The sequence below is a fragment of the Cyanistes caeruleus genome, chromosome 2 (genome assembly GCF_971803275.1).
Source record: "Cyanistes caeruleus chromosome 2, bCyaCae1.hap1.1, whole genome shotgun sequence".
Classification (NCBI taxonomy): Eukaryota; Metazoa; Chordata; class Aves; order Passeriformes; family Paridae; genus Cyanistes; species Cyanistes caeruleus.
The window spans coordinates 55,389,471-55,417,276 of NC_141702.1; the positions used below are offsets into that span (position 1 = coordinate 55,389,471).

The 27,806-nt window shown below is 40.9% G+C and overlaps 2 protein-coding genes across 18 annotated transcripts in view; both read right to left on the reverse strand.

The window, feature by feature from the left end:
* Positions 1 to 208: 208 nt before the first annotated feature.
* LOC111927686 (pantetheinase-like) lies at positions 209 to 16,283 on the reverse strand. The gene is made up of 11 exons (XM_086877134.1): positions 16,133 to 16,283; positions 13,414 to 13,553; positions 12,872 to 13,057; positions 11,525 to 11,763; positions 9,554 to 9,809; positions 9,319 to 9,449; positions 7,352 to 7,544; positions 5,638 to 5,929; positions 4,075 to 4,448; positions 1,656 to 1,826; positions 209 to 1,298 (listed from the first exon to the last, which is right to left on the reverse strand). The coding sequence occupies exons 5-11, from the start codon at positions 9,764 to 9,766 to the stop codon at positions 1,179 to 1,181; spliced, it is 1,494 nt and encodes a 497-aa protein (XP_086733260.1). The 5' UTR covers positions 9,767 to 9,809; positions 11,525 to 11,763; positions 12,872 to 13,057; positions 13,414 to 13,553; positions 16,133 to 16,283; the 3' UTR covers positions 209 to 1,178.
* The window catches only part of SLC18B1 (solute carrier family 18 member B1), a 31,803-nt gene continuing 16,807 nt past the window's right edge, over positions 12,811 to 27,806 (reverse strand). For 10 of the 17 annotated variants that reach the window (XM_086877127.1, XM_086877124.1, XM_086877125.1 and 7 more), the window contains 7 exons: positions 27,334 to 27,435; positions 26,476 to 26,567; positions 25,237 to 25,332; positions 24,582 to 24,656; positions 23,063 to 23,156; positions 22,915 to 22,961; positions 21,347 to 22,156 (listed from right to left, as the gene is read on the reverse strand). In XM_086877127.1, the coding sequence (XP_086733253.1) occupies positions 22,084 to 22,156; positions 22,915 to 22,961; positions 23,063 to 23,156; positions 24,582 to 24,656; positions 25,237 to 25,332; positions 26,476 to 26,567; positions 27,334 to 27,435 (579 nt within the window). In that variant the 3' untranslated portion in view covers positions 21,347 to 22,083. Of the gene's footprint in view, positions 13,058 to 13,413; positions 13,554 to 16,132; positions 20,219 to 20,726; positions 20,809 to 21,346; positions 22,157 to 22,914; positions 22,962 to 23,062; positions 23,157 to 24,581; positions 24,657 to 25,236; positions 25,333 to 26,475; positions 26,568 to 27,333; positions 27,436 to 27,806 lie in introns of those variants that run through there. The other 7 variants (XR_015283214.1, XR_015283215.1, XR_015283212.1 and 4 more) reach the window with 4 other exon arrangements.

The following is a 27,806-nucleotide window of genomic DNA, read 5'->3' on the forward strand; positions in this document are numbered from 1 at the left end:
TACGTTAATTATGCCGTAACAAGATAAGTTCTCTTAGGGCGCAGACAGAAATTTTAAGGTACAGTGCTTTTCCATCCCCAACAGGAGAATGTATTCTATTACTTCTATTATATGAATTGTAGATGGTTTCAGTTTGATACTTTCATAGGCTACAATCTTATTTTTAAAACACTCCCTTTAATAAATAAAAACAAAACCAACAAACCAATGTATTTTGCCTTTGGCAGGTCTATTTTTATAATGTTGTTGGTCAGATTAAATGTAAACAATGTTTGTGCTTCAAAAAAAACAACAGAACAAACAACAGAATTATGCACAGCTAGAAATCCTAGCTGGGAAACACAACGTAATCCAGTCCACTTGCCTAAGGAGTGCAGTCTGCAGGGCCCACATCTGCACATCTGCATGTCCCACCTGCTCCAGCTGTTCCCTCCCCTTACCCAACACCTGCCCAACAGTCCCGACTCTCCCGCTCACTGGTAGGTGCAACCAGTCCATGGGAAGACAGAACATGCTCCTGAGAAATTGCTTGCTTTGAGCGTTTGGGATACAGTTATCAACAATTCTAGGGAGATTTTCCACATCCTAAAAATGCAGTCAGAATTTAAAATTAAAGCAGACTCCTCCCTCATGAAGTGCCTATCAGAGTCTGGCAACACATTACGGTGTGCTGAGCTGAATAACTGGTTTTTGAAGGTCCACGTTTTCAAGGCTTGCTTTATTTTTCAGTGGAAATTAGAATCTTCAAAGGTTCTGGTAATCTCTTGTTTACAAAACTGCCTGCTCAGAAATGGGGTGGCAATAGGGTTGTGGAAACGGCTGCTAATACTCCATCAGAATTTTCCAATAATTGAAAAGTGCTTTTCATTGGGGCACAACCCACTGAATCCTACACCATTAAAGTCAGAGGAATTTATTTTCTATTGTTCCCAGTGTTAAGGCCAAGCCTATGCCAACCAAATCTATCATATAGAAATAAAAAACAGTCCAGCAGAGTATTGACTTTTGCTGAAAAATCAAGTCAATAAATGAAAGTGCAGTGACTGTGCTGTTAGATAAAGGAACTTGAGAAATAGAATGCCACTTTAATTGTGAATATTAGAATTATTTACCATTATTTGTGACTAATTGACATTACAGAAACAAGGAGATGAAAGGTTGAAGGATCTGCAGTGAAATCATGGTGAAGCTTGATCTGTGCGTGGAGGATCCTTTTCATACCACCTCCCAAAGAGTGTTACACTCAAAACTGCCTGTGATGTAGCATTCCGACTTATCAGACGTCCATCAGTTAGCACCTGTTTATGAAAAAGGAAAATAAGCAGGAGCATCATCAAAGCACTACTCTTGTATGGCAAACACAAAATAATATATTCAGTAATGCTGATCTAGTGGAGAGAGCTCCAGTCTCAACTGGAGCTAGCAGGAAGTCTGAGAAAAACTACATTTCTATCTTAAAAGAGATCTTGTTCTAGAGGATTTGGGGAAACGGCAGAATAAATTGGCAAGGTGGACTTACTGTATGAATACAACCAGAAAAATCAAGGCAGGAATAAAGCTGCCTTGAACTCAAGGCAGAGGATAGAGGACACTGATAATAACTAAGTTGCTTTTTGACCACAGATGTCTGACAAATCACAAGGGTGTCCCATTACCTGGAACTCCCCAGGGGCCAGCTGCACCCCGCTGTACAGCACTTCTGGGAAGACGTAGCTGGTGCCAAACGTGCCGCTGAGGGAGAACATCTCAAACTTTGTCTGAGCCGTCTCCACGGGCTGCCCACATGTGCTCAGGTTTGTGCTGGGGCACTTCAGCAGACTGCAGATCTGTGGGGAGGAGGAGATAACAATGTGTTTAGCCAGACCATACCTGCTAGGAAAGCCTTGTGTCATCAAGGCTAATGTGTGTCAGTGCAGGTGAGAGTCACAGGATCTTTTTCATAATTCTTGGGTGACTTCTTTTCAGTTGTAGCTTATCTTTTTACCCCTTGATCTGACTAGGAGTATTCCAGACATGTGTTGTCTTAGTCTTATAATTTTATAAATAGATTGTCTCTGACATAAATGCAGACAGAGCACCTTATTTCATCTCTGAAGCATGATCCTGTCTCTTCCACTAATTCTTTCAATCACCAATTGCCTTATTTGAAGTTTTCTTTCCCACATGTTTTAGTAAGATGAGTTTGTGAATGGAAATTTTAGACAAACCAAACAAAGCCCTCCACATAGGTACATTGCACAAGTGCACATCCAGGTCCTCTTACTGCTAATTGTACGTGTTGCTAATGGTACTTCATTAGATGGCCTGGTAGTCCCATGGGAAGTCTGAATTTGATGTTCCCTGTTTAAATCCTAGGTAATATAGGCCAAGGAGATGAAGTTAGCATCTTTTGTTATAGTTTTGTGTTAGTAGTTGCAACACATAGAGGAATCACAATGTTGTTTCCCTTTTGTCATGAGAGTTAATTATCCAGCTGACAAATGTGGTCTTCATGAGGAAATATGAAATAGGGCTAGCACTCCTCTGATTCAGGAATGATTTGAAGGATGTTGTCTGGTTTTGCTAATAGGTGATGGACCTTTTCTACATGTCTGGTATTAGGTGATAGAAGCATATTTGCAAAAAATCAAAAGTATTATCCATCAGCAAATACGGTTTTGTGTTCAAATGCAAATAAGCAGAGAAATAAGGAATATGTTCTGAGGAAATGAAAAAATACTGAGGGAAAAAGGAAGAATAGAAATTTCTGTATTCTCTAGAACTTTCAATACTGGCAGAGACTATCTGGAAACTTCCACAAACACTGAAATTAATGTTACAATCAAGCTCACCAGGAACTGAATTTATTCAAGCTACCTTCCTAAAAGTATTAGATGAGCTGTTTGCTGGATAACACCTCCCCTCAGTGTTATCTGGAGTCTGTACCAGCTGGTACAAAAAGGCCATGCTGACAGACAGAAGTAACTTTAAAAAAAGTATAATCTGCTGGCATAATAACTTAATTAAGAAGGCAAAGGACGTTTACAAATATGGCTCTAAGCAAATTCAACCAGGATGTAACTCACTATCTTCCCAAATATTTGGTTAAAAGAGAGGAAGAGAGGATTTTCCCACTAAAAGTCATTTTAGTAAGCTTCATTGCTATGATTTGGACAATGACAAAAAATTAACATCTCTGTGACCCTAACTTATCAGAGCATCTCATAAAAATAGCTATCATCAACTGATTTTTAACAGCAACTCTTAGATGTAAATACAGTGAGACCACATCTGGAGTACAGTGCCCAGGCTCCTCAGTACAAGAAAGAAAAGGAGCTAACAGAGAGTGTCCAGCTGAAGTCATAAAGATAATGAGGAGTCTGGAGCATCTCTTATGAGCAGAGACTGCAGGAGCTTGGCCTATTAAGTCTAGAGAAGACTGAGAGGGGACTCATCAATACATACAAATATCTCAAAGCTGCACCAAGGAGATGGTGCCAGACTCTTTTCAATGGTGCCCAGCAACAGGACAAGAAGCAATGGCCATAAAAACACAAGTTTCCCTTCATCATGAGGAAGAACTTTTTCACATTTAGTGCAGCAGAGCATCACAACAGGCTGTCCAGGAAGGTCTTGGATTCTCCCTCTCTGGAGATACTCAAAACCCACCCAGATACATGTCTGTGTAATCTGCTCTAGGTGATCTTGTCTTGGCAGGGGCATTGGACTATCTGAACTTCAGATGTCGCTTTCAACCCTATCTATTCTGTGATTCTGTGATACTGAGGAGATTCAGAACACTTACTGCAGATATTCAAAGAAGAAAATGTAAATTTAGTCAATACTGCACACCCCCAAAAGTTGTGTGTGTGCTTGGGGCATTTAAAAGTGGTTTAGAGACCTCACTACTGCATTTTAGGTTTGGAAGGCAAAATAGGCTTGGAAGTTTTAGCAACTCCTTTCCGTTACTAATGAACAGGTCACTAGGGCTCCAGCATAGAAGACAGTCTTTGTCTTCTCTCTTTCACCACAGAGCTGAAGGTTTCTCCCTGTAAATAAGCTTCTGAAGGTTAGCAACGGCCTCCAAAGACTTACCTGCAGATAGTACTGTCCTTCAATAACATGAAGGCCATCAAAAGCACCCAGCACATAAACTTCATCATCTCTTTTCTCTGCCATCTTGTATGTCAAGTGACAACAGAGGTCTTTTTGGCAGACGGTGAGATTCCCCCCAGGCTTAGTGAGCTCCGTGAAGGTAAAGGGGTCTTCAAAGATTATTCCAGTGAATTCATGGTCATTCTGTGAGAATCTTTCAACACTCAAAGCATATGAGTTCCAGCTGACAGCAGGTGGGGAGGCAGGAGAAAGACGAGGGTGTGCATCTAGTTCAGCAATGAGGAGGTGACCATCTTCAGTTTTCATGTTGTAGGAGTATGTTCTGGCTCCAGCTGGTGCATAAATGCCACTCCCTGTGGAGAGCACAATAGTCAGTCCAAGAAGAATTTAAAAAATCATGGTGTCCTAAGTGTCTCTACTGATAGCTTATCCACTGTTCCCCACAGATTACAGTCATTTTAGTCTCATCAAAAGTGATCATACAGAGCTCATGCTTTGGCAAAGAATAACATTCGTTCCCTCAGATGAGGTCTGCTCAGAGTAACTGAAGACAGAGGATGTTTGGTTTTTTATGTTATGATTGTATTTATGGTCTTCTCAGTTCTCTTTTCTCCTGTATGCACTAGGGTTGATAATTCCTTTTTTCTCAGCTGACTGATGTGAAAGGACTATCTGTTGATTGAGATGATCCAAAACACAACACAGGCAAGTTAGGGTCACAGAGATGTTAATTTTTTGTCATTATCCAAATCACAGGCCTATCCTCATGAACAGAAGGAGACAACATTTGTCCAGCCCCCTTTACACTGGCTGAGAACTCCACCCTTCATGGGGAGGAGATTCACATCTGATCAGCACCAAGCAACAGAGGGAAGTCAAAGGTCTGTCATACCTATCACTACAGAAGCCCGTCAGGTATTTCAAATGAAAAGTTCCAAAACAATACTGTGGTTGCAGAGCTCAGTGAAGATACTGGTTTATTAATGAAATACTGGTCTATATGAAATATATTATTCCATAAGCTGAGCTCTGAAAAAATCAATGCTACATTCTAAAATGAAGATGTGGACTTCTTAGCAGTGTTACAACAACAGGCCTGAACGTGTGTTTTTAACAGTTTTCCATAACAGTGTTAAATACAGGCATATAAATAAGCCTCTCATTTGGCAGAATAAACGTAGCCATATATACGGTTTATGAGTCTATTTGCAGCTCAGCATTCAGTAATAGACTTAGAAGTGGAGAGGAAAATAGCCTTAAAAACCTCAAAAATTTCTATTCAGTGCTAGTAACCTACTGCTTGTTTAGAGCCATTAAAAGAAAAGTTAATCTTAAGAAGCTAGGGAAAAGAAAACACTACAAGTTTTATTGTGTATTGTATGATACCAATAGGAACAGGATCTATCAGTTTTAAAATTTGGTGACTAGATTCTTCACCTTCCAGAAAAATACATTATATTCCTCTGCAGAATCACTTTGTAGAACAGGGAATAAGAAATTCATGGTTATAAAGATTTTTGCACAGACTGAAAATTAAGTTACCTGTCATTGCCATGCTGGTGTTGTGAGTATTGGCAGCTAAGACATTGACGCGCATGCCCATAGCCCAAGCAGAGTGAAACTCAATTGCAGTTAGAAAGGGCAGGACATTCATCCAAGCTGTTGGGAAGAGCACGGTGTCCACCTGCATCTTGCTCACCAGAACCACGGCAGGCTCATAGAAAAGGATGTCAAAGCAAGTGAAAATGCCAAACTTCCCAAAAGGAGTCTCAAAGATGACAGCTTCTGGCTCTTTGGGGTAATTAAATTGACTTTCTCCTTGAAAGAGATTATACTGTAGGGGAAGGAAAATAGAGAAACCAGTTAGAGGCATAGTTACTAACCATGCATCCTGGAGTCATTCCCTAAAGCTGTTCAGCATGACTAGAGAAAATTTGTGACCTGTGTTGGAAGCCCTCACAGGTAGGAGGCAATCAGGCTAAAATTGTATGATCATTCTACCCAAAATATGGAACACATATTACAGGTTGGCCTGGCATCTAGCTAAGAAAGCAGCCAGCTGCCTTCAGGTCTGTTGGTGTCATCTGCATAAGAATAATCTCTCCACTCTCTCCACCTAGTTTATATTCTGGTAACCCAAATGCAACCAGAAGAGAAATAGCAATGTAAGAGAGGCATGGGGGATCTGGTGCCAAGAGATAAAATTGGTGACCTTGATGTGGAGATACCCAAAAGCACTGGAAGTACACAGCACCAGCATGAAGCACATGACAGTATTTGGGACACTGCAGAGTAGAAAACAAAGGCTGTGCTGATGGTGGAAAGGCAGATGATCTCAGGCAACAGAAAAGCAAAAGTTTGTGACATTTCTAGCTTTCCAACATTTTCCTTCTTCCTTCACATATACATTTAATAAGAGTCCTTTATTAATGTCCAGGTGGTCTGAAAGTAAATATGGACAACAAGCCATAAAAGAAGTTCAAGTTTACTTAACTTGTAATTCAGCACCTGGGCCATGGCAGGCTGGGGGACAGACTTGCACTATTAGCATTTCACTCACCCAGTTTGCTCACAAATAGATATCTTGGCATTGTCTCTAAACAACCAGATGAAATACTGGGCCCAAAGTGCATTAAATAAACTGACTTTACGCACATTGGCATGATATCTGGCACACGATTCATAAATGGCTTTGATGGAACTTGCAGGTAGGCACATAATACTGACAGAGAAACTTCCATTGGGTGCAAATGTTTCAATATCCTTATCTATTTTTACACCCATCTTAGGGCCATTGTTTTGTCAAAAAAATTGCCATTGTGTAAAAACTGTGCCAAAGCAGCATTAGAAAAAAGGTCCCGCTTCTCTGAAATCAGACTACTAATCTACAATGGAATAGAGATGAACATTGAAATCCTGGAACATGAAGTGGTAGTCTAGTAAAAAGCTGGCAATGGAAACTGCTCAAGCAGCAGAATTTACGGTAGTAGTGACCTAATGAAATGAGGAAGTCAACCAAAACCATATGCCACTAGATTGCACAAGAGCAATCATTCTTCATTCCAGTCTATTCTGAGAAACCTGACAGCAAATGAAAATTTGGCATTGATGCTTCATAGCAAGAGATATTCTTTTAAATTATAAAGAAAAGCAAAGCTCTGCCAGTGGACAATGACCGGCATCTAATTCTCTTCCCAAACTGAGACATTTTGGAAGAAGTGGAAAATTAGTTCCTGTCTCTCCAAGGCCACTTTACCTTATGGTAACGAGCCACCAGCTTCCCCTGTGTGTCAAACACGACATCCGTATTGTACTGGTAGCGACCGTCCCTGGGGCAGTCGGGATCACTGGAGTCACACGGCTTCTTGTCCCCAATATTTGCAACCACATAGATGGAGTTATTTCTGGCCATGCAGCTGAGTCGTTCCTGCACTGGTGCTGGACCAAATCTAAAGTATTTTAGGAAAGAAAAAAGAATTAACAAAACCTGTGCTGTCAGTGATGTCCATTTCCAGAGTGCTTGAGGTCACATCAGCAGTATCTCCAATCCTACAGCCATGGCAGGGTAAGCAGATACACAGAACTGCTGCAGTGCTTGTTCAGATTGCTTCCTGCACCTTGGGGTAGGCCTTGGGGACCTCCCATTGGCCCCTGCAGGGATGTGCCTGCCAGTCCCCTTTCAGCACCTGGAACATGCTCTGCAGTAAACAGATAATCCTTGGGCTGGAAAAGGGCAGGAGAGCAATCTCTGGGCAGAGGAAGACACTAGCTTGGTGTCACACAAGCAAATATTTTAGCATCAGGCATACTGGCACCTGAGGACTGCAGCTCTGGGCCCTTAACATGTAACCCTTAACAGAGTTGAGCTGTGGGACAGTGCAGATGATATGGTCCAGGCAATTCATCAATTCATTTCCTCCTACAGACAGGAGCTCACAGACCTGTAACCATGGCATGAAGAGCAGTGTACTATTAATTTCACGATGCAACAGGGTCCACGTGCCAGAAACTGGCAGCACCTCTGAAGTACCCATGCCAGGCCATAAAGACAGCAGCCATCCTCCTTTGTAGCATGGCAATGCCTATGGCTTTGCAAGGTGTGCCTGGGTCACACAGGGAGAACCTCCATGCAGTATACACATACAGCACCAGGAATAAGGCATGCCAGACGCTAATGGCACTAATGGCAAGCGTTATATTCCCAAAAGCCACTAATCCCTGATTTGAAACAGTGAGGAGGCACCCAGATCACCTCTGCTAAACCTGTGTGATACACTAAAGACCTACTTATACACATTGCCACTCCACACTCCACCTTCAATGAAAGAATGTAAATTTTAGCTTCTTATATCTCAGAAAAAAATTGCACATCCTGTGCTACTCCCCATTGTGACTCTTCTTCTTGGAAACATTGAGTTATTATATCCTCACAGATGTAATAACCTGCTCCTCATCAAGCAGGTGCAGAAAGCTGTAGTGAAAAGGGCAGACTACAGCTATAATTCCATGGTTGAACACTTATTGCTTGCTGTAGGAGTCTAAAGTCCAGTGCTCAGCTATAGCTTTAGTTTGTCACTGCTGGAACATGCTGCTTGAATGATAGATCATGTTCTACAGCACAGACACAGCAATTCAGACTTTATCTTACCTTAATTGTGGAAAACTAAGATTAAAAGTTCCTGGATTTTTAAAATTTACCATTTTATCATTTATAATTATTTATCATTTAGAAGTCTGGACTTTAACTACTGACCTCATCACCTCTTATTAACTACTCAGAGACTACTTCTTGGCTGCCCACAAAAATGGTTTGTGTGCTTTTGTTTCAACAAGTCATTTGTAAAAGACAAACCCAAAAATCAAAGAAATATTAGTGTTAATAATTTACATTTAGTTCTATTCAAAATAGTGTGGAAAACTGAAAGCAGAATGAGAACCAGGATATTCTGGTATTAAAAAAAGCCATGTCCTCAACTTTCAGTAACCCAAACCCTGTATGTTGTTTGAATTTCTCTTTGATGTGTCTAATTTTTTAAAAAAACAATGTTTCACTCATCAATTAGTCATGGATATGCTATATATTTAACCATTTAACTACCTTCACACTTAATTTTAATTAAAACTTATGTCAGTCATTAGCAGTTCTCAGTAATTTAGTGTGAGCTGCTCAAGACTCCAAGAGATACAGGTTGAAATCACCTAAACCACCGCAGAAGGAATCACCTTGAGGGGTCAGTGCAGGGAATCCAATTCACCACCGGATCTGGGATATCCTCCAGGTAGGGGTAGATGGATTCTCTTGTGAATCGCCAGCCATAGATGCCGTCTTCAGGAGTCACGATGATGTGGGCACCCTGTCACAACAGGCTCCATTTAAAGGTCACCCACCAGCAGACAACCTGCAGGGCCAGCAGGAGCAGAAAACACTGATGGACAGCCCTGACGGTACCCCTCGTACCTGCTGGGCAGCTTCCTTGATGGCGCCTTCCAGGACATCCATGTTTTTGTTCATCAGGGCCAAAGCACTCTCGGGAGAAACGGGCTCCTCGGAGGGACCTGGCAGGATGACGGCGTGCTCGTAGACAGCTGCCATGAAGGTGTCGGAGGCAAGGGCCTGAAGGGCTGCGAGTGCCAACACCACTGCGGGCAGGAGAGCCTGGGAAGGGAGCATGGCTGCAGCCTCCCAGCAGGTAGAGTGCTCTGGACAAACAGTGCTAAAGGAATATTCACAGAAAAGAGAAGGGGGACAAAGTTTACTTTGAAAGAGGGAGGAATGAACTGCAGGTCTGTTAAAGCATTACCTTGGAACCATGTGTGCCATGTAAGTACTGCTGTACACGGTAAGGTTGTCATCACAACCCTAAGATTCTGGGCAATGCCAAGACTAATAGAGCCAATAAAAGATAAATAATTAAAAACATATCTAGAAAGAACAGTCCAATTTTTTTTGTTTATACTTTACTCTGTTACTGATTACAGCAAGACTTTTTCTATCTGTGTGGGCTCAGCTCTGATTCGAAGGCGGATATTTGTCACCCATGGAGCTAGTATTCTGTGAATTTTGAGTGGCAAAAATCAGGGTGTCTTAAACACTTCTTTATTCTAGTTTCTTCATATTCCTTAGTTCCTGTGCTATGTGTTAGTATGTGCAGCTTGCATCAGAGTTTCTTTAGACCAAAGAAATTGCATTAGCATCTCATTATACTTAGATGTCATGCACCCAACACGCCAGCAACAGAACTTCCTTTGAGTTTATCCCAGTGTATCTCTCAGTCACTCAGAAGTGACTGAACCACTGGCTAGGCATCACTTCTGTCAGAAAATACAAATCTGGACAGAATTTTTCCTCTGAAATAAGGCATGTAATAAGACCTCACTGTCTGATTCTCGCTAGCCTGAAGCAAAAGAGCAGGCTATTTCACCAGGTGCAGGAGCATCCCTGATCCTCTGCACACCTTTCTGTCCCCACAAACCTGCTGTGGATTGAGAGGCCTTCTCTTTTCATCTTCAACTCATTCCAAATTCATCTGTTGCTATGACATTTTCCAGGTTTTGACTTTCTAGTATTTGCAGTATTCCCATTTGAAAAAGGCTGTCTGAGCAGTAGGAGGCAGAACAGGCTGTCTGCTTCCAGCTACAACAGACTGTCACTGCAAAGCTGGTTCAGAAAACACAGACCTGTGGATGAATGCAGATACCACAGAGCTCTCTCAGAGGGTACTGCTGACTCAGAGTTTCAATCATTAGGAACTTTGATTTTTATCTGGTCATGTTCATCCCTAGGTACTTCTCAACACACATCACTTCATCCAGCATGTTCATTCAGCAACCTTAAATACAAGCCTTTTAAAGGCTGCAGTAGAGATGTTGGTGATCTTTGGACTAATGAACCTTTGAAGCCTTCCTCCCTCTCTGCCTCACTTTTTTTTACCAAATGAAATATAGGTTGAGGCACATTAAGCACATCAGACATCAGTGTCCAGGAGGAAGTAGCAAATGCTCCCTTGTTGAGCAATAGTGAGGAAATCAGCCAGAAAGGTGACTGCCCTGCCAGCGAGGAGCAGAAATATTTACCAATGCAGGGCTAGGGGAATGCCCCACAGAATTCAAGTCTCACTGCCGGGACAAGGTGCAAGTTATCCCTGTTTGCCTCTGAACCAGCAGGCACGGCTCCCTATTTCCTGCGGAGCTGGGAGCTCACCCAGGACCAAGGAACTGACACCAGTTAAACAAACAAATCCACCGCCTCAAGTGAAGAAAACTGCAGTGGTGCGGCTGCACTTGGCTCTGGACAGTGTAAGGGAAAACTTACCTAGAGGTCCGCCTACTTTCCACTCCTCTCCCCTCCCAATCCACTCTTCCCACCCCTGTGCTGCTCCCGGCCCCATCTCTGCTATTATCTGATGGTGGGGGCTACCTGAGGACTTACTTTGGGAAGCAGGATGCAATTTGGTGCTAAATCAGCTTAGCTGTAGAGGGAGTCTGTGATCAGACTGGGGTCCGGCTTCTCTTCTCGTGCTTAGCGAGAGCGTGAGGAAGGCACTGCACATTCCAAGGGTTAAGCTCGCCTGGAGCAGGCGGTGTGAGAGGTGACTCGGCAGCCACGCAATCACTGCTGAGCACTGAGTACACGTGAACAGCAGTCAGGAAGTCAGAGGGCGCTCACTTCTGCCAACAGCACATAGTTATGTCACTTATGCCGTAATAGGACACCTTTTCCTAGGGCGCAGATATAGAGATTTAAAGATACAGCGCTTTTCCTTCCAAACAGAAGAATGTTTTCCATTACTTCTACTCTATGAATTGTATAGGGTTTCAGTTTGATACTTTCATAGACTACAATCTTATTTTTAAAACACTCCCTTTGTTAAAAATAAAATTTAAAAAAAGTATTTTGCCTCTTTTCAAGTCTATTTTTAAAATGATGTTGGTCAGATTAAATGTAAACAATGTTTGTGCTTCAAAACAAACAACAGAATTATGCACAGCTAGAAATCCTAGCTGGGAAACACAACGTAATCCAGTCCACTTGCCTAAGGAGTGCAGTCTGCAGGGCCCACATCTGCACATCTGCATGTCCCACCTGCTCCAGCTGTTCCCTCCCCTTACCCAACACCTGCCCAACAGTCCCGACTCTCCTGCTCACTGGTAGGTGCAACCAGTCCATAGGAAGACAGAACATGCTCCTGAGAAATTGCTTGCTTTGAGAGTTTGGGATACAGTTATCAACAATTCTAGGAAGATTTTCCACATCCTAAAAATGTAGTCAGAAGATTAAAGCAGACTCCTCCCTCATGAAGTGCCTATCACAGTCTGGCAACACATTACAGTGTGCTGAGCTGAATAACTGGTTTTTGAAGGTCCACGTTTTCAAGGCTTGCTTTACTTTTCAGTGGAAATTAGAATCTTCAAAGGTTCTGGTAATCTCTTGTTTACAAAAGTGCCTGCTCAGAAATGGGGTGGGAACAGGGCTGTGGAAATAGCTGCTAATACTACACCAAAATTTTCCAATAATTAAAAAGTGCTTTTCATTGGGCCACAACCCACTGAATCCTACACCATTAAAGTCAGAGGAATTTATTTTCTATTGTTCCCAGTGTTAAGGCCAAGCCTATGCCAAGCAAATCTATCATATAGAAATAAAAAACAGTCCAGCAGAGTATTGACTTTTGCTGCAAAATCAAGTCCATAAATGAAAGTGCAGTGACTATGCTGTTAGATAAAGGAACTTGAGAAATAGAATGCCACGTTAATTGTGAATATTAGAATTATTTACCATTATTTGTGACTAATTGACATTACAGAAACAAGGAGATGAAAGGTTGAAGGATCTGCAGTGAAATCATGGTGAAGCTTGATCTGTGCATGGAGGATCCTTTTCATACCACCTCCCAAACAGTGTTACACTCAAAACTGCCTGTGATGTAGCATTCCGACTTATCAGACGTCCATCAGTTAGCACCTGTTTATGAAAAAGGAAAATAAGCAGGAGCATCATCAAAGCACTACTCTTGTATGGCAAACACAACTAATATATTCAGTAATGCTGATCTAGTGGAGAGAGCTCCAGTCTCAACTGGAGCTAGCAGGAAGTCTGAGAAAAACTACATTTCTATCTTAAAAGAGATCTTGTTCTAGAGGATTTGGGGAAACGGCAGAATAAATTGGCAAGGTGGACTTACTGTATGAATACAACCAGGAAAATCAAGGCAGGAATAAAACTGCCTTGGACTCAAGGAAGAGGATAGAGGACACTGATAATAACTAAGTTGCTTTTTGACCACAGATGTCTGACAAATCACAAGGGTGTCCCATTACCTGGAACTCCCCAGGGGCCAGCTGCACCCCGCTGTACAGCACTTCTGGGAAGACGTAGCTGGTGCCAAACGTGCCGCTGAGGGAGAACATCTCAAACTTGGTCTGAGCCGTCTCCACGGGCTGCCCACATGTGTTCAGATCTGTGGGGAGGAGGAGACAGAAAGGCAAAACACCACTAAGTTTTCAGCAACCATGAGCTGGATTTGATAGCCAGAAAAGTCATGATGAAAAAATGATCTAGTACATCTATGCATTCATTTATTGTACGCTCTGAATAGTTCCCCATATATTTCTATGTATGTAGAAATGATTTGTAGCACACTAAAAAAAGTCTAGCAGTAAAATTTTTAGAATCAACAGACTTGCAAGCCAAGTAAATACAAATGGTATATCCATATTTAGTTTCCTTATTTTGTTAGATAACCAGATGCTAGATAATCACATCAGCACAATGTGAGCACAATGTGCACAACTGAGCAGAGAACAGCTCTCTTGTGACAAAAGCACCCCTATGAAGACAGGGGGAGATGCACATTCTTCTGTCCTTTTCGTACCCATATACAGAAACCTGCTTAGAATCATAAAATGAATTAGGTTAGAAAAGACCTTTATGATCATCAAGTCCACCATTACCCAGGACTGCTAAACCAATCACTAAACCATGTCCCTAAGCACCACATCTATACATTCTTTAAATACTTTCAGGGATCATAACTGAACCACTTCCCTGGGCAGCCTGTTCCAATGCTTGACAATCCTTTCAGTGAAGATATTTTTCTTAGTAGCCAATCTAAACTTCCCCTGGCACAACCTGAGGCCACTTCCATATGTCCTGTCATCTGGGAGAAATGATCGATCCAACCTCCACCTCACCACAACCTCCCTTCAGGTAGTTGCAGGGAGCAATAAGGTCTCCCCTCAGCAATAAATCCTGACAAACCTACATCCTGCAAAACCTGAAAAGCAACTTCTGCAAGATGCGTTGTAGATGTACAATCAGCACAGAGAAACATATGTGCTTGTCCTGTCCTTGCCAAAACTGCTGGGTGACCTCACCTTCAAGGGTGTTACAACAGCATAGGATCAACCCAAGGTCTACACTTCTGTCATGGAGTTACTTTACCTTTAAGGGAGTTGGAGTTGCTGGGAAGCGCTTGGAGTCTTTTCTCCTGACCAATTATCGGTCATTGCTGGGAATTGACAGCAGTTTAGGCCATTGAAAAGTGGGATCAACTTGTGAACCCTACCTTAAAGTGTAAAAGCAGAGCTCTCTGGGTTCTCTTTGTTTTCTGGCTGTGGAGGGTGGCGGAGCTCCAGGCCTCCCGTCCCTGCCCAGGCCATGCGGCCGGGCGGGGATGGGGCCGGGCCTGCCCCGTCTCCCGGCCGGGAGATGGGGGGGCCTGGGGAAGGTTTTCCTCAGGCCTGGGCCGGGCCGAGCCGGGCCCGATCTCTGGCTCGGCTGCAGGTTTTGCTGTAACTACATTCACTAGAAACTGCCCAGTGAAGAAAGAGAGAGGCCCTGGACTTGCAGCGGGTTAGAACAGCGACCAGACTTGCAGCGGCTCCAGAGCAGCCATGAAGAACTTTCCATCGCAGACGACTCCAGCTCCTGTTCGGCAGAGATCACCGAACCATCTACAAAAGCCTGGGCAAGATGTTAACTCTTTCATTACCCAGATGAGACTTGCGGATTAATCTTTTTATCCAGAGAGAGAGAGAGAGATCAACATGAAAAGAGACTTTATAAACTACCAGTGACAAGAAAGAAAAGAAGCTTCAGGAAAGGTAGAGAATTAAGAAGATGCTTTAATTAAGCTGAAATATCTCCCTGTTAAAACTATAGAGATGGACAATGAAGTCCTGAAAAGAACTCCTTTAATTCATGATATAGGATCTAGAGAGGAATAGTGTTCAAAGTGTAAATTTGAGTAAAGAGTAATTATAGTATAGTGAAGTGCTGGGAGATTAAAAGCCTTGAGAGGCAATGAGAAAACTGTTGAGAGATTTGAAGCCCTGAGAAGCAATGAGAAAACTGTTTTCTGGTGAAGCTCACAGAAACAGATGAAGAAGACTTTTTGCCTTTGAATAACTTATCCTTAAAAATGCTATCTCTAGACTCATGGCCCATACATACTTCAGAGTGATGTGAAAATGGGAGGAGTGAACTCTAATAATAGCAGCTCTGAGCAGCTAACATTAGGGCAATAGAAAACTATAACAAAAATAGTTTTCTTGTGAGAAACTCCATAAATTAACAGGAAGAAACTTCTGTTTCTCTATAAAGAGTGGTGAAAAGACTAGCAAGAATTGAGACTGTTTTAACCATCAGAGTTCCAGAGTTTTTGTCTCTGTTGTCATGTGAACAAGGGAATAGTGGGTAGATAGGGGATGGAAAGGTTTTTCTGGAAGTTTATTCTGGTGTTCTTATTATTGTAGTTTGTCAATAAACTTTCTTTTTTTTCCCTTTTAAGTTGTATGCCTGTTTTGCTCTTATTCTAATCCATATCTCACAGCAAAAAGTAATTTTCTTAGTTAGTAGTTCAAAACCACGACAACTTCCATCATTTATAACACAGAAAAGCAGATTAACACCCCTAATGAAGTCAGTGGGGGAGGGCTAATAAATGTCTTGCCCCAATAGAAAAAAACAAAAGCAAACAGACAGCAAAGAGAGTATTACAGCCTTCCTACTGTTCAAATAAGGACAAAAAACACTTACCTGCAAATAATACCATCCTTCAACAACATGTAGCCCATCAACGGCACCCGGGATATAATTTCATCTTGCTGCTTCTCTACCATCTTGTGACTCAGCTGGCAAGAGACACCCTGCTGGCAAATGGCTTGGTTTCCCTCAGATTCAGTGAGTTCTGTGAAGGAGATCATGGTAAACAGCCCCACTGAAAGTGTGTTTCTTTGGTGGAAGCTGTTTGATCTGGACTACATACAGTGTCCAGCTAACAGCAGCAGAATAGTCAGGAGAGAGACAAGGGTGTTAACTCAGTTCTGTCACCAAAAGGTGACCATTATCCATTTCAGTATTGTAGTAATATGCTCTGGACCATCTGGGGCATAAATACCACCCCCTGCAAACACATACCACCAGAAATTTTCTAATCTGAAAGCAAATATTTGGAACAGGCAAGCAGTAGTCAGTAATTATATATGTGCAAAATTTAATTCTAACATTTACCAGACTGATTACCTGATTTACCAGAAACTAAATTGAGCCTTCACAACTACAATCTTAACCTAGTGGTCTTTGCCATCAGTGGAAATTATATCAAACTTTGATGCTTCATGTATTGTAAATGACAAGGTTAGTGTCCTGATTATGTATGATTTAAGAGGCTGAAGTTTTGTGTTCTTCTTTGAGTTTAACTGCACTAGAAATCAGTAATTCTGATTGAAGTGGGTGGTAACACTGTCCAATCAAAAAGTTCTGTAAGGAAAAGATATTACCAAAACTCCCATCTTTATGCAAGTACTTTACATAAATAGAGAAATCTTTAAAGCCCAGAGTAAAGCCTACTCATAAAGAATATCAATTGTATTACATAAGGACATTCAACAACTGAGAGCTAAAGGAATGGCTCACATCTACTTTCATTTGGATGGCAAAGGTTAGAGCTACATTTTAGCAGTAAGGTTCTCTCAATTCTGCAAACACATGCACACAAAATCTGTGCTTTACTTCTAGCATCTGTTCAGGAAAAATATACAGTGAAAACAAAGCCTATAAAGAAAATGTGACACACAGTGGCTCCAGCCCAGAAGTACTAGTTGCAGAACTTACAAGAACATTTCTCAGACTTAGGGTTCCATCTAGTGGAGAAAATTAAGTTTGGGTCTTTACTTGGTTAAAACGCCAATAAAACACCTGGGTCAGAAGATGAAAAATAACACTCATAAACTCCCAAGACTAATTATTTAACAAAGACTAGAGGTGTTGTAGTCAACTTAAGAATTTCCAAGTTCTTACATAGCATGTTTTTTATTTCCTTTATATCAAGAACTTTGCAAGTTCTCCTGTTCTAGTCCTGTTGACATGCGTAGAGCTGATGGGAATTTCTGCTCAGGTCAGCTGCACTACACAGATACAAATGCTGCCCATGAGAAGGAGGATCAGTTAGAGCAGTCTCACATTAACTGTCATATCTAAAGTGGAGTTGTGTTTATTTCCTGAAAGGAAGTTGACCGCCAGTCATATGGCCCACGCTGTGACACTGGACCATTAAAGAGCTGACAACAGTGCAAGGGCGTTCACCCAAGCACTTGGGAACAGAAGGATGTCAACCTGAAATCTATTTGCCAAGACCACAGCTGGGATGTGGTAGAGTATGTCTGCGCAAGTGAAAATGCCAAAGTAGCCAAAGGATGTATTGAAAGTCACAAATCCTGGATCCTTGGGTTAATTTAACTGTTTCTCTGCCACAAAAAGGTTGTACTGCTCATAGAAAAGAAAAAAAAGAATGGAGAAAATAAAATATGAGAAAACAAACGATTCAAGTTAAATGAGCATTGAATCATTCACATAAATACAAGTAATGGAGAATATATTTTGTGAATGTGCTATACGTTAATTTCAAAATGGAGAACTCATACCACTACAAGAGAAGTCAGCCACAAATATCTGTTCCTTCTGATTTATACCAGTAAAGTGGACTTGTATTTAGTCAATAAGTATTTATTTAGGATGTTAATGTTTAAATATCTTGTGTGTCACTTCCTACTGAGATGCAGTAAAAACAGAGGGTTTATTGAGTTTTACTTCTCATTTAAAGACTTGTTTTTAAATTCAGAATAGTGGCAGTGGTTTTCACCTGCCCTCTGACAATAGGTCTATTATGACTCTAAATAGAAATACATTTAAGCCCAGGAAGAAGTTTCTCTTTCATATCTTTAATCTCCTGAGAATCATGCACTTCCTGAACATTGTAAAATTCTCTCGCCTCATGATAACAAGCCACCAGTTTCCCTTCTGAGTCAAAGACTACATTGCTATTGTACTGGTAGCAGTCATCACTTGGGCACCTCAGGTCACTGGAATTATACAGTTTCTTGCCTCCCATATTTGCAACCACATAGATGGAGTTATTCCTTGCCAGACAGCTCAGTCTTTCAAGCATGGATGAAGGAGCAAACCTAATTAGGAGGGAAAAAAGAAAGAAATAAAACATCAAAACCATTTAATAAAAAAGCCTTTCAATGTTAAGACTACAGATCATCAGACCAATAGATCTAAGTTAGTTGTATCTACAAGAAGATTGCTGTTTTCTGTTACTTGACAGAAAACAACAGATTTGTGCTTCAGAGCTTAGCAGCTGAAATGCTCCCATCACCTCACATTAACTGAGGAATGCAGGAGCTTCCTGACAGTAGAAGCAAATCTTCACACCTTCAAATCTCCATTCTGCTGCTGGTGTGTGGCACGGGGCGGAAGTTACACCCAACACAGGGGCTACTCTCAGCCCTTCTGCTCCAGCTCTCCATGTGGCTGGTGTGCTGAGGTAGCTTAGGATTTGTTTCTTCAATGGTGTGTTTTGTTACCTGTCTTCTTACTGCAGCTTCAATAAATGGTGCCATTTATTAAGGAAAATAACAGAATGAAAAGGCTACCACACAATGATTCAAAAATCTGAGTTTTATATTGTGCAGTATATTCTTTCAGTAGTAGCTGTTATTTTATTCACAAATATTCCTAATAATTCTGTATCTTAAACATTTCTACAATATGCGTAGAATTCCTTACTAAAACATAGATTCTATGTACTTGTTTTTCTGTTAAATAAATCTCAACCTTCCTGGTATACTAACTAAAATAGAAAAAATTACACTGAGAAAAAATGGCAAAGAAAAATTATGAACAAAGTTGTCTGAAGCTATTTATGGCAACTACATGATGTCTTACCTTGGCTTCATTTCACAGAACTTGTTCCAAGACATTTAAAACTAACAACAACTGCCCCTAACTGTCTTTCCCTTCAGACTGTTCCCCCATATATAACAGGCATGATACCTTCCAAGATGAGCACAAGGAATACAATCCACCTGTCTGGTGGGTCTGGGATATCCTCAAGATAAAGTTATATTGTTTTCCTTATGAAGACCCCTCCATAAATGCTGTCTTCAGGAGTCACAATTATATGGGCACCCTGCTACTAACATACAAACACCATTAAAACAATAAACAATGGTCACTGTTTACTCAAAAAAATGTCTCTAATGAGTCTGGCTGCTTCCTTGATGGCTGCTTCCAAAATTGCAATATTTTTCTCCACCAGCATCAAGACCTCCTCAGGAGAAACTGGCACTTCAGTGTCCTCTGACAACACCATGTTGTGCTCATAGACAGCTGCAACATCTGTCCAGGGCACAGGCCCCAGAGCAGACAACACCAAAAGCACAGCAGAGGCACAAGTTTTAGGAAGCCCCATGTCTGGAGCCTGGAAGTCGCCTTGGGAAGTCACCCAAGAGGAGGCTGAAGGCAGGCAAAGGCAGTGGGGTTTAAAAAAAGGAAGTCTTGCACAAAAGCTGCAAATTCCCCAGGGTGGCTGAAAGCTGACACCCAGAGAGAGAGAAGCAATCACCCTGCCTGGAAAGTCTCACAATATCAAAGGCAAGAGAGCTGCCAACATTGAGCAGTTCTGCATTACACCTGGCAGGGAAGTCAGCACTGTGCTGCAGCCAAAGAAATCCATCACCTGCCAGACTTGCGGGTCAGCCAGGCTGTGGAGACAGACCTTAAGGCAAGCCTGGGTCCCAGCAGGAAAACAGCTTTGGGAAATCTCAGCAGAGACCAGCACTGCCCAAACCCAAGGGTGCAGGCATGGCTGTGGAAGGTAGGCAGGCAGATGACCCCGAGCTCAGTGCTGCTACACGGGCTCCTGCTCAGGGCTGCCCCGGTCCAGCCAAGTGCAGTCTGGCTACACCTGGCACAGTCTCTGCCTACCACAGCTTCTACAGCTGTGTCAGTAGTGGCAGGTTGGTATTTAGACCTGCCACTGCATGAGACAAGCACAGCACTAACCATAGTGGGGGCTTAGCTTCCCATAGAAACCATGACTGCTCTGTTAGAGGGGTTGGTTAAGCCTGTTTAGTTTTTACTGGTGGTCTCGTAAAGTTCACACCTTGCAGGGCAGCTGCAGTAATTTCAGTTTCATTTTTGTGCTCTTTTTGGTCTTCTGGCCCCTCTCAAGTCCTAACAACACACATCAGGTAAGTGAACAAATTGCACAAAATGAGCCAATTAAGTCTCATGACTACAGATCTGTATCTTCCATCCAGCTGTAGCCTTCTCAGCTCCTTCTCACCTGGCTCATCATCAGTGCTTCCATGGTCAGTGCTTCCTAATAAGTTGAGGTATACATTCCTGGTTTCAGTGAAGTCTAACATCTGATACAGAAAGAAAAGGAAGCTATTAACAATATGTTCCATGGGGAAGCCTGCCCTTTGGTACCCTGAAGTTTCACAGCTCATTTGGCTACAACAGCAGTTGTTCTTTCTAAGGAAAAGAAGTTCAAAATAGTTAAAGTTCGAAAGTTCAAGTTCAAAAGAGCTCTGGCAGAGAAAGAAATATTTCTTTTGTAAAATCCAGGACCTATTCACAAAAGAAACTGACTGGGAAGTTGCTAGGACAGAACACTTATTTGTGGGAAAAAAGCCACCACAGAGAACCCCTTCTATAAACCAGTATCAATGATAAATTAAAACTAGCTAAATAAATAAAGATAAATTAAACAGCTCAATGATAAATTAAAAGACTTTTGCCACAACAGAAGTCAAAAAATCTAGTTTGAGTTTGTCAGGAGTGTCCTTGCCTCAGTTACCCTTGGATATCTTTAGCTGAGCATCTGGAAGAGGTGAGGAAATGTTTTTGTTTTTTTCCTATAGGAGCCCTAGACTGCTGATAGATTTGCTGTTGCAGAAGCAATTAGTGAAAACATTCCAAGTAGCATTTATTAGCAAAATAAATCTCACAATCACCAAGCTGAATCTTCACATATAATACAAACATGCATTTATCTTTTGTGTATGTATATCAATGTATACACCAGATGCCAAATCTCCCCCAGGACTGAAGATCAGGTTTTTCTGTGCAGACATGGCAAATTTTCATTATTTTTGCTTCTCATTTTCAGGCACTCACAAGACAACACAAGTGCTAGTAGACAAAAAGTATTTTAGACCCTTGCTGTCTAGGAAAATTTAAAAAAATTAAGGAAAAAAGTTGCTTTATTGATAACAATATTGTGCTTAGTCCTTTATAATTTCAAATTCTGTTTTTACAAGATAATGAACTTCCTTTAAAAAAGTACAGAAAATCATGGTAGCAAAATAGTAGCTTTACCCAAGAATAATGCACAGCACACACAAGTATGGAACAGACATTTGAAAACAACATCTTTTCACATACAGTAGTGCACTGTACATGGAACACAATTAAACAGGCTGACAGCTGTGGGTTACTCATCATTCAGGAGAACTTTCAGAAGAAAGGCAGTCAGTGTTTAGTGTTTCAAAATAGTAATGCCTCTACAATTAAACCATAACTGGTTGGTCACTAAGGGATCATGTCCCAGCTCCAGAATAATGAAGTACTGTTAAGGCCAGTCACCTCAATACTAGGTTAAACCACAACAGCAAACAGAGAATTGAAAGTATGTCTGGCTATGTTTCGTTGCCCATTAGACGAGTTCTTTCTTCGTTATCACCAGGAGGATTTTGCAGGCTGGAACTGGAACTGTTTGCATAAGGAAGAGAACAGGAGAGATAACACAATTTTATATTCTCTAGATACTTCTATATGATACCAACATAACAGGCAAAAAAGCACATTACATGCAAAGAGCTACAAGGATCACTGGGTTTGGTTCCCTGCTACTGCACAGAACCATGCACTGTTCATTCCCATGATCATGCAATGGTTCAGACTGAAAGGGACCTTTAAAGGTCAGCTAGTCCTGCTACCCTACCATGGATAGGAACATCCTAAACTGCATCAAGTTACTCAGAGTCATCTTCACCCTGCGCCTGAATGTTTCCATTCACTACCCTCATGGTAAATTTTTTTTCCTCATACGTAGTCTGAATCTATCTTTTAGTTGTTGGTGAGGATACTAAACAGCATGAGTTCCAAGTCAGACCCCTGAGGCACACCACTCATCACTTGTCTATGTCTGGACATTGAGCCATTGACCACTGCTCTCTGCAAGTGACCATCCAACCAATTCCATCTCTTAGGGAAAACCCTCCTAGGGTTTTCTCATTAATGCTACGGTCCTGCTGCTTGTATAGAATAGACATTGCCTGGTTTAGCTCATCATTTAGGTCAGTAGGGATTTAGGAAACCATACAGACAAATTATTTAAGCTATGTTTTCATGCTGATCATTCATTATTAGGTTGGTAGTGAGGAAATAATGCAAGCACAGATTTCAAAGGTTTGCTTTATATGATTGTAAGGAAAGTAAAGAATAAATACCTCATATAAATAGCTTACCTTTTCCTTGTTGCCTCAATGATGTAAAATATTCCAGTTGCAAGACCCTTTGAAGAAACAGCCAGTTACAATTGTAGTAATTATAACAACCTTTTGCAATAGCACATAACTGCAATAGATTTTTTTTTTAAAAAGTGTAATTACTTACACTGAACAGTGGCCATCCTCCTTGGATAGCTGCAGCCCATTCAAAACCCAGCTCTTCATTTAGAAATCCTCCCAGAATTGGACCTACAAATGCCCTGCATCAAATCAAAATCAGGCATTGGCATCCCAAACATAAAGAACAAAACATCTTCTCAGAGAACTGTTTTATTGGGTTTTGTGGCCTTCTTTCATAGACTGTCACCTTTGACAACAAAGAGATTTTCTTCCACAGACCTAACTTTCCTAAAATCCACAAAAAGTATGAATTTGTTGTTTGCCAAGGCCCCAATAAATCTAATTACCTCCTCATCTGGAAATAGGATCTGCATCAGAAAGCTGAATGAAGTCTTATTTAGTAGAGAGATCCCATTAAGGACCATGCTCTAAGAAAACATCTACACTGATCAATTCTATCATAAGAGAAATTCAAAGTTACATCCCTCAAAACACGAAGCTTCTAAACTTCAAGACAAAGGTCTGATAAATATAAGCAAGTGGGGAAGCACAACATGACATGGTCACTGCAAGGTTGAGCTGTGTGTAACTGCCCTGCACCTTTATGCCTGTTTAAAAATGCAGGTTATATAGGTTATGCACCTTCTGTCTCTTTATGAAAGGTCTTACATTATATGGTTTCTCACAACAGAAAGGGATAAAACTGCGTAGAACTAGAGAAGTTACATTATAAAACCAGGCTTCATAGCAGCATAAACCTGTGGTTTGCAAACTTTATACCACCTGTGTCTGTACTGAACCCTATACCAAATAAATAGGACTGCTAGACAGCTGTATCTTGGAAAAAAATGGTGCAGATCTGTGCCACTGAAACATACCTGCAGCAACTGAGGACTACAAGGTAAAAAAATCCTGTCAGTGGCTGCCAGTAGGGGTGCTCTGTCACTTCCTACTGAGTGACAGCTCTGAACAGTCACTCAGCCAGTAGCACCTTTCACTTATTTCTGGAATGATGACCCTGAGTTATAAACACACTATATAGAGTTATAGACACACTCTGCTAAGGTATGAAAACATAGACCTTAAAAGAACTGCTTAAAAATTGGCTTAAAAAGATGATTCTATCTTAGGCTATCCCAGACAAAAGGAAGAAATGTGGGAAATGGAAAAAGGAAAACAGAACTAGTCAGGAGCAGACATCTAGCTCACTCCATCTGAATGGACTTAGCTTTGTAAAGAATTACAGTCCACATCTGTCTGTATTGAGCATTAGATATTTCAGTGAAAAGAAAAATGACCACACAAAAGTGCAAGCTAACATTCACTTTAATCACAGTTGCAGTTTTTTGATATGCAGAGCAATATGTTTCAAGAAAGTTCAGAGCATTGTCAAAACAAGAGTTTTACCTTTTCTTGGGTAAAAAGCTTTGTTTTAACATGCCTACCAGGCACCTGTCAAGCAAGAAACTTTTGAATCAAGGTCAGCACATTAACAGCCAGGTTTCCACGTGTCAGTAGTGTGGAACAGCTGAACTCTCATAGCTTACAAAAAGGGGTACACTTACCCAAGGGACCACATAGCATTAAAGAGCCCAGACACCAGTCCCAGAAGACTCAGACCTTCTTCAAATCCATTCTCACTGCAGAAAGACAGACCAGTTAGAGTAGTACAATACATACTGTATCTTAGTCTTTAGCCTTTCCCTATAGACCTTTTCTACTCCTTTTAATTTTCACACCCCATAAATAGTTAACAAGCAAAACTGTACAGCAGAATGTCTGTTTACTCAGTACTTTCTTCTTTGCAGCCTCTCTGGAGGATTGCAGTGCTACTCCTCATCTCTGATTTCTCCCTAGTAAGACTACACCATCGCAGCAATTCCCCATGTTTCATATGGCAAATGTGAAACTGTGACAGGTGGCTTTTTAGAAGCAAAAAATGAACCTTGTTCCAAAATGAACATACTAATAAGAATAAGTCAAGACCCATCTAGGTCATTACTGAGGTACACATTTACAAAGTTATACTGGGAGGATAATGACTGGGGTGCTTGGTCAGAAAAAACTAAGACAATAGTGTAGTGGAAGCATTTAAATGTTACTATATACCTTTGCCTCAAAAAGTGGCAAAAAAAGCCACACTTCATATTCACCCCTGAAAAACAGTTGCAGGTTCCTAGTGTCAGTAACATGAAAAAAGGGTTGGACTGAGTTACTTACTATGCACATTGCAGGATCTCTGGAAACACTGGGATAGCACTCATGCCAAGGGAAAAGCCAACCAAAACCAACACTAGGACAAACATCCACAGCTGACTGAAAGAGAAGCATTTACAAGAAATTAGCTGCTCTTTCCAATAGGGACTCCATTTGACTGAAGGCTGTTTTATCAGCTCTCCCTGTCTGATCAGCAAACTATGTGTCTTGAAGCCAATACTAAAACTTGAAAAATCCAGTTCTATGCTTTAGAAAAAAGACTTCGTAAAAGAATATGAAAAAGTTGTGCTCAAATTATATATTTTCTTACCAAATGCAGTTAATTTTATGAGGTGCATTTAGGGAAGAAGTAGACAGGTGAGGTTAACTGAGCAATGCCTATGTGCAAGCACCAGACATGGTTTGTTGCAGAAGTGAAGGATTTTGAAATTAAAATTTTGTAGCCTAATATATTACAACCAAATAGACTTAGCTAAAGAATTATGAAGACTATACTAATTTATTTTTCTCCACAGCTCAAATCTATAATCTAAATTTGAAACTGCAACAGTTTAAAATCTACGATCTTTAAAAATTAGCAACCTTGGAGGAGTTCTATGATTAACAAGCCTATTATTTTAACAGAGTATCTAACCTAGGACAAAAGGACTGTGGAGTTGTTTTGTAAATGTAGCAGAGTGTTTTGCTGTGAATTAACTTGAGAAATATGACATCACAGCATTCAGGTGCAACAGACATTGTCATTACTTTGCTAGTGATAACAAAGCTATAATCTGTCACTTTTCTCAGTAGGCTATATACAGAGAGAAGTAAAATCAGTACAGCTGCACAGCCATGCAAATAAACCCCATAGTTTAAAATCACTGGTAAAATAGAAAACTTTGGAAAATAAGACAAAATGAGAACTTTGTTTTGTTGAACTGGAAATGGCACAAAATGTGAGTGAAGGAAAATAAAATGCAACATTCTTCCTACCATACATATTAATATGAACACAGTAGCAGCAAAAAGCAAAGGATCTATTTTACGAAACTGTAAAATCTCCATTTTCAGATACTTTCACTGCTTTACATTCACAGTCTCATACTACACATCAAAAAAAACCCCATGTTTCATGGTCAAAGGTAGAAGTTAAAAACCAAATCCTTTTCATGGTCAGAGCTGCTAATTACAGACCTACGGACATACATGACTATGGTTGAAAACATCGTATGACTGGACAGGCTTAGGTAGAGGCAGTACCTTTCAATGTGCAGTACAGGAGCAGGTCCTAGCATGAAAAAGCACACTGCTGTCATTAAGCCTCCAAATATCAGCAGCCACTTCCTGATGTACTGTGTAAGAAATGGAAAAGCAATGCAATTTAAAATTTGGAATCTGTCATATACATCAAGAAACAATAAATTATTGTTTCCTCACCCCAGATGCAATCACTGGCAGCAGTGGCTTAGTACAGAGATTTCAGGATACTGAGGAATGGTCCTCAGTTAGCAAAATATTTTAGGTCTTAGTCTTCCTTAATATTAGAAGCGCCCTGTAGCACTTCATGATGATCTTTAAGCTTCCTCCAACCCATTCTATGATTCTATGTAATTGTCATGTACAAACAACATTCCTTGTTTGTGTCAGGAAAAAAGTGTCAGAAAACAGGCTAAAAAATAGGCAGCCCACTATGCTGACCTAATCAGGATATTACACTTTTTAAGAGATGAAGTCAATACAGCTAACCAGAACATCATTACTCCTCAAAAGCTAGTAAAATTAGGTGTGGTTAAAAGCATGGATAACTGGGATGTATTTTCCCACTCTCTATTCCATATTGCTTGGAAAAAGATTGTGTTTAGTCCACTAGAAAAGCTCAGCACACTTCAGCTGCTCGTCCAATTTCCTTTACTGACTTGGACATTCTTAAATTACCCTGGACCCTGCAAAAGCAATCTCCCATGTGGCAGCAATGGGTGAATTTGCAAGGTCTTGAAAGGCAGATCCCTTTACAAGACCAGTGCTACAACCTTTGCTTCATCCATTGTGCCCACCTTTAAGCAAATGAATGGAGTGCTTTAGTAACCCTGGACACACACACACTATGGTAGGACTCACCGGCAGTTTGTCGCTTAGGAGTCCAAGGAGGGGAGAAGACAGGGAGTATGAGAGTGCCAAACCAAGGAACACCAAACCCACATAACCAGCTGAAAGTTTGAACTATGGAAAGGAAGACAAATAAAACAAAAAGACAAACCATATATGCTACATACATTGAAGGACAATCCAAGACTTATATATTAAGTCAAAATACTGAAATGCACAATTTGAAGTATTTTACTGCTACCATACAGAGGTTTTTTCAAGTATTTGAAATTATCCACTAATGACTGATGATTTCAGTTCATCAGTGCATGACTTGAAATACTTGAAGAAGAGCTTCAGTTTCATTGCTTCCACCAACATTGTTTAAGTACAGAGTTATGAAAGCACCTGACACAACTGTACTCGCATGAAGCCTAAATAAGGTCAAGAGGAAACATAATGCTATGTCCCCTACACCGCACACTGGATTCTAGCATTACAATCTG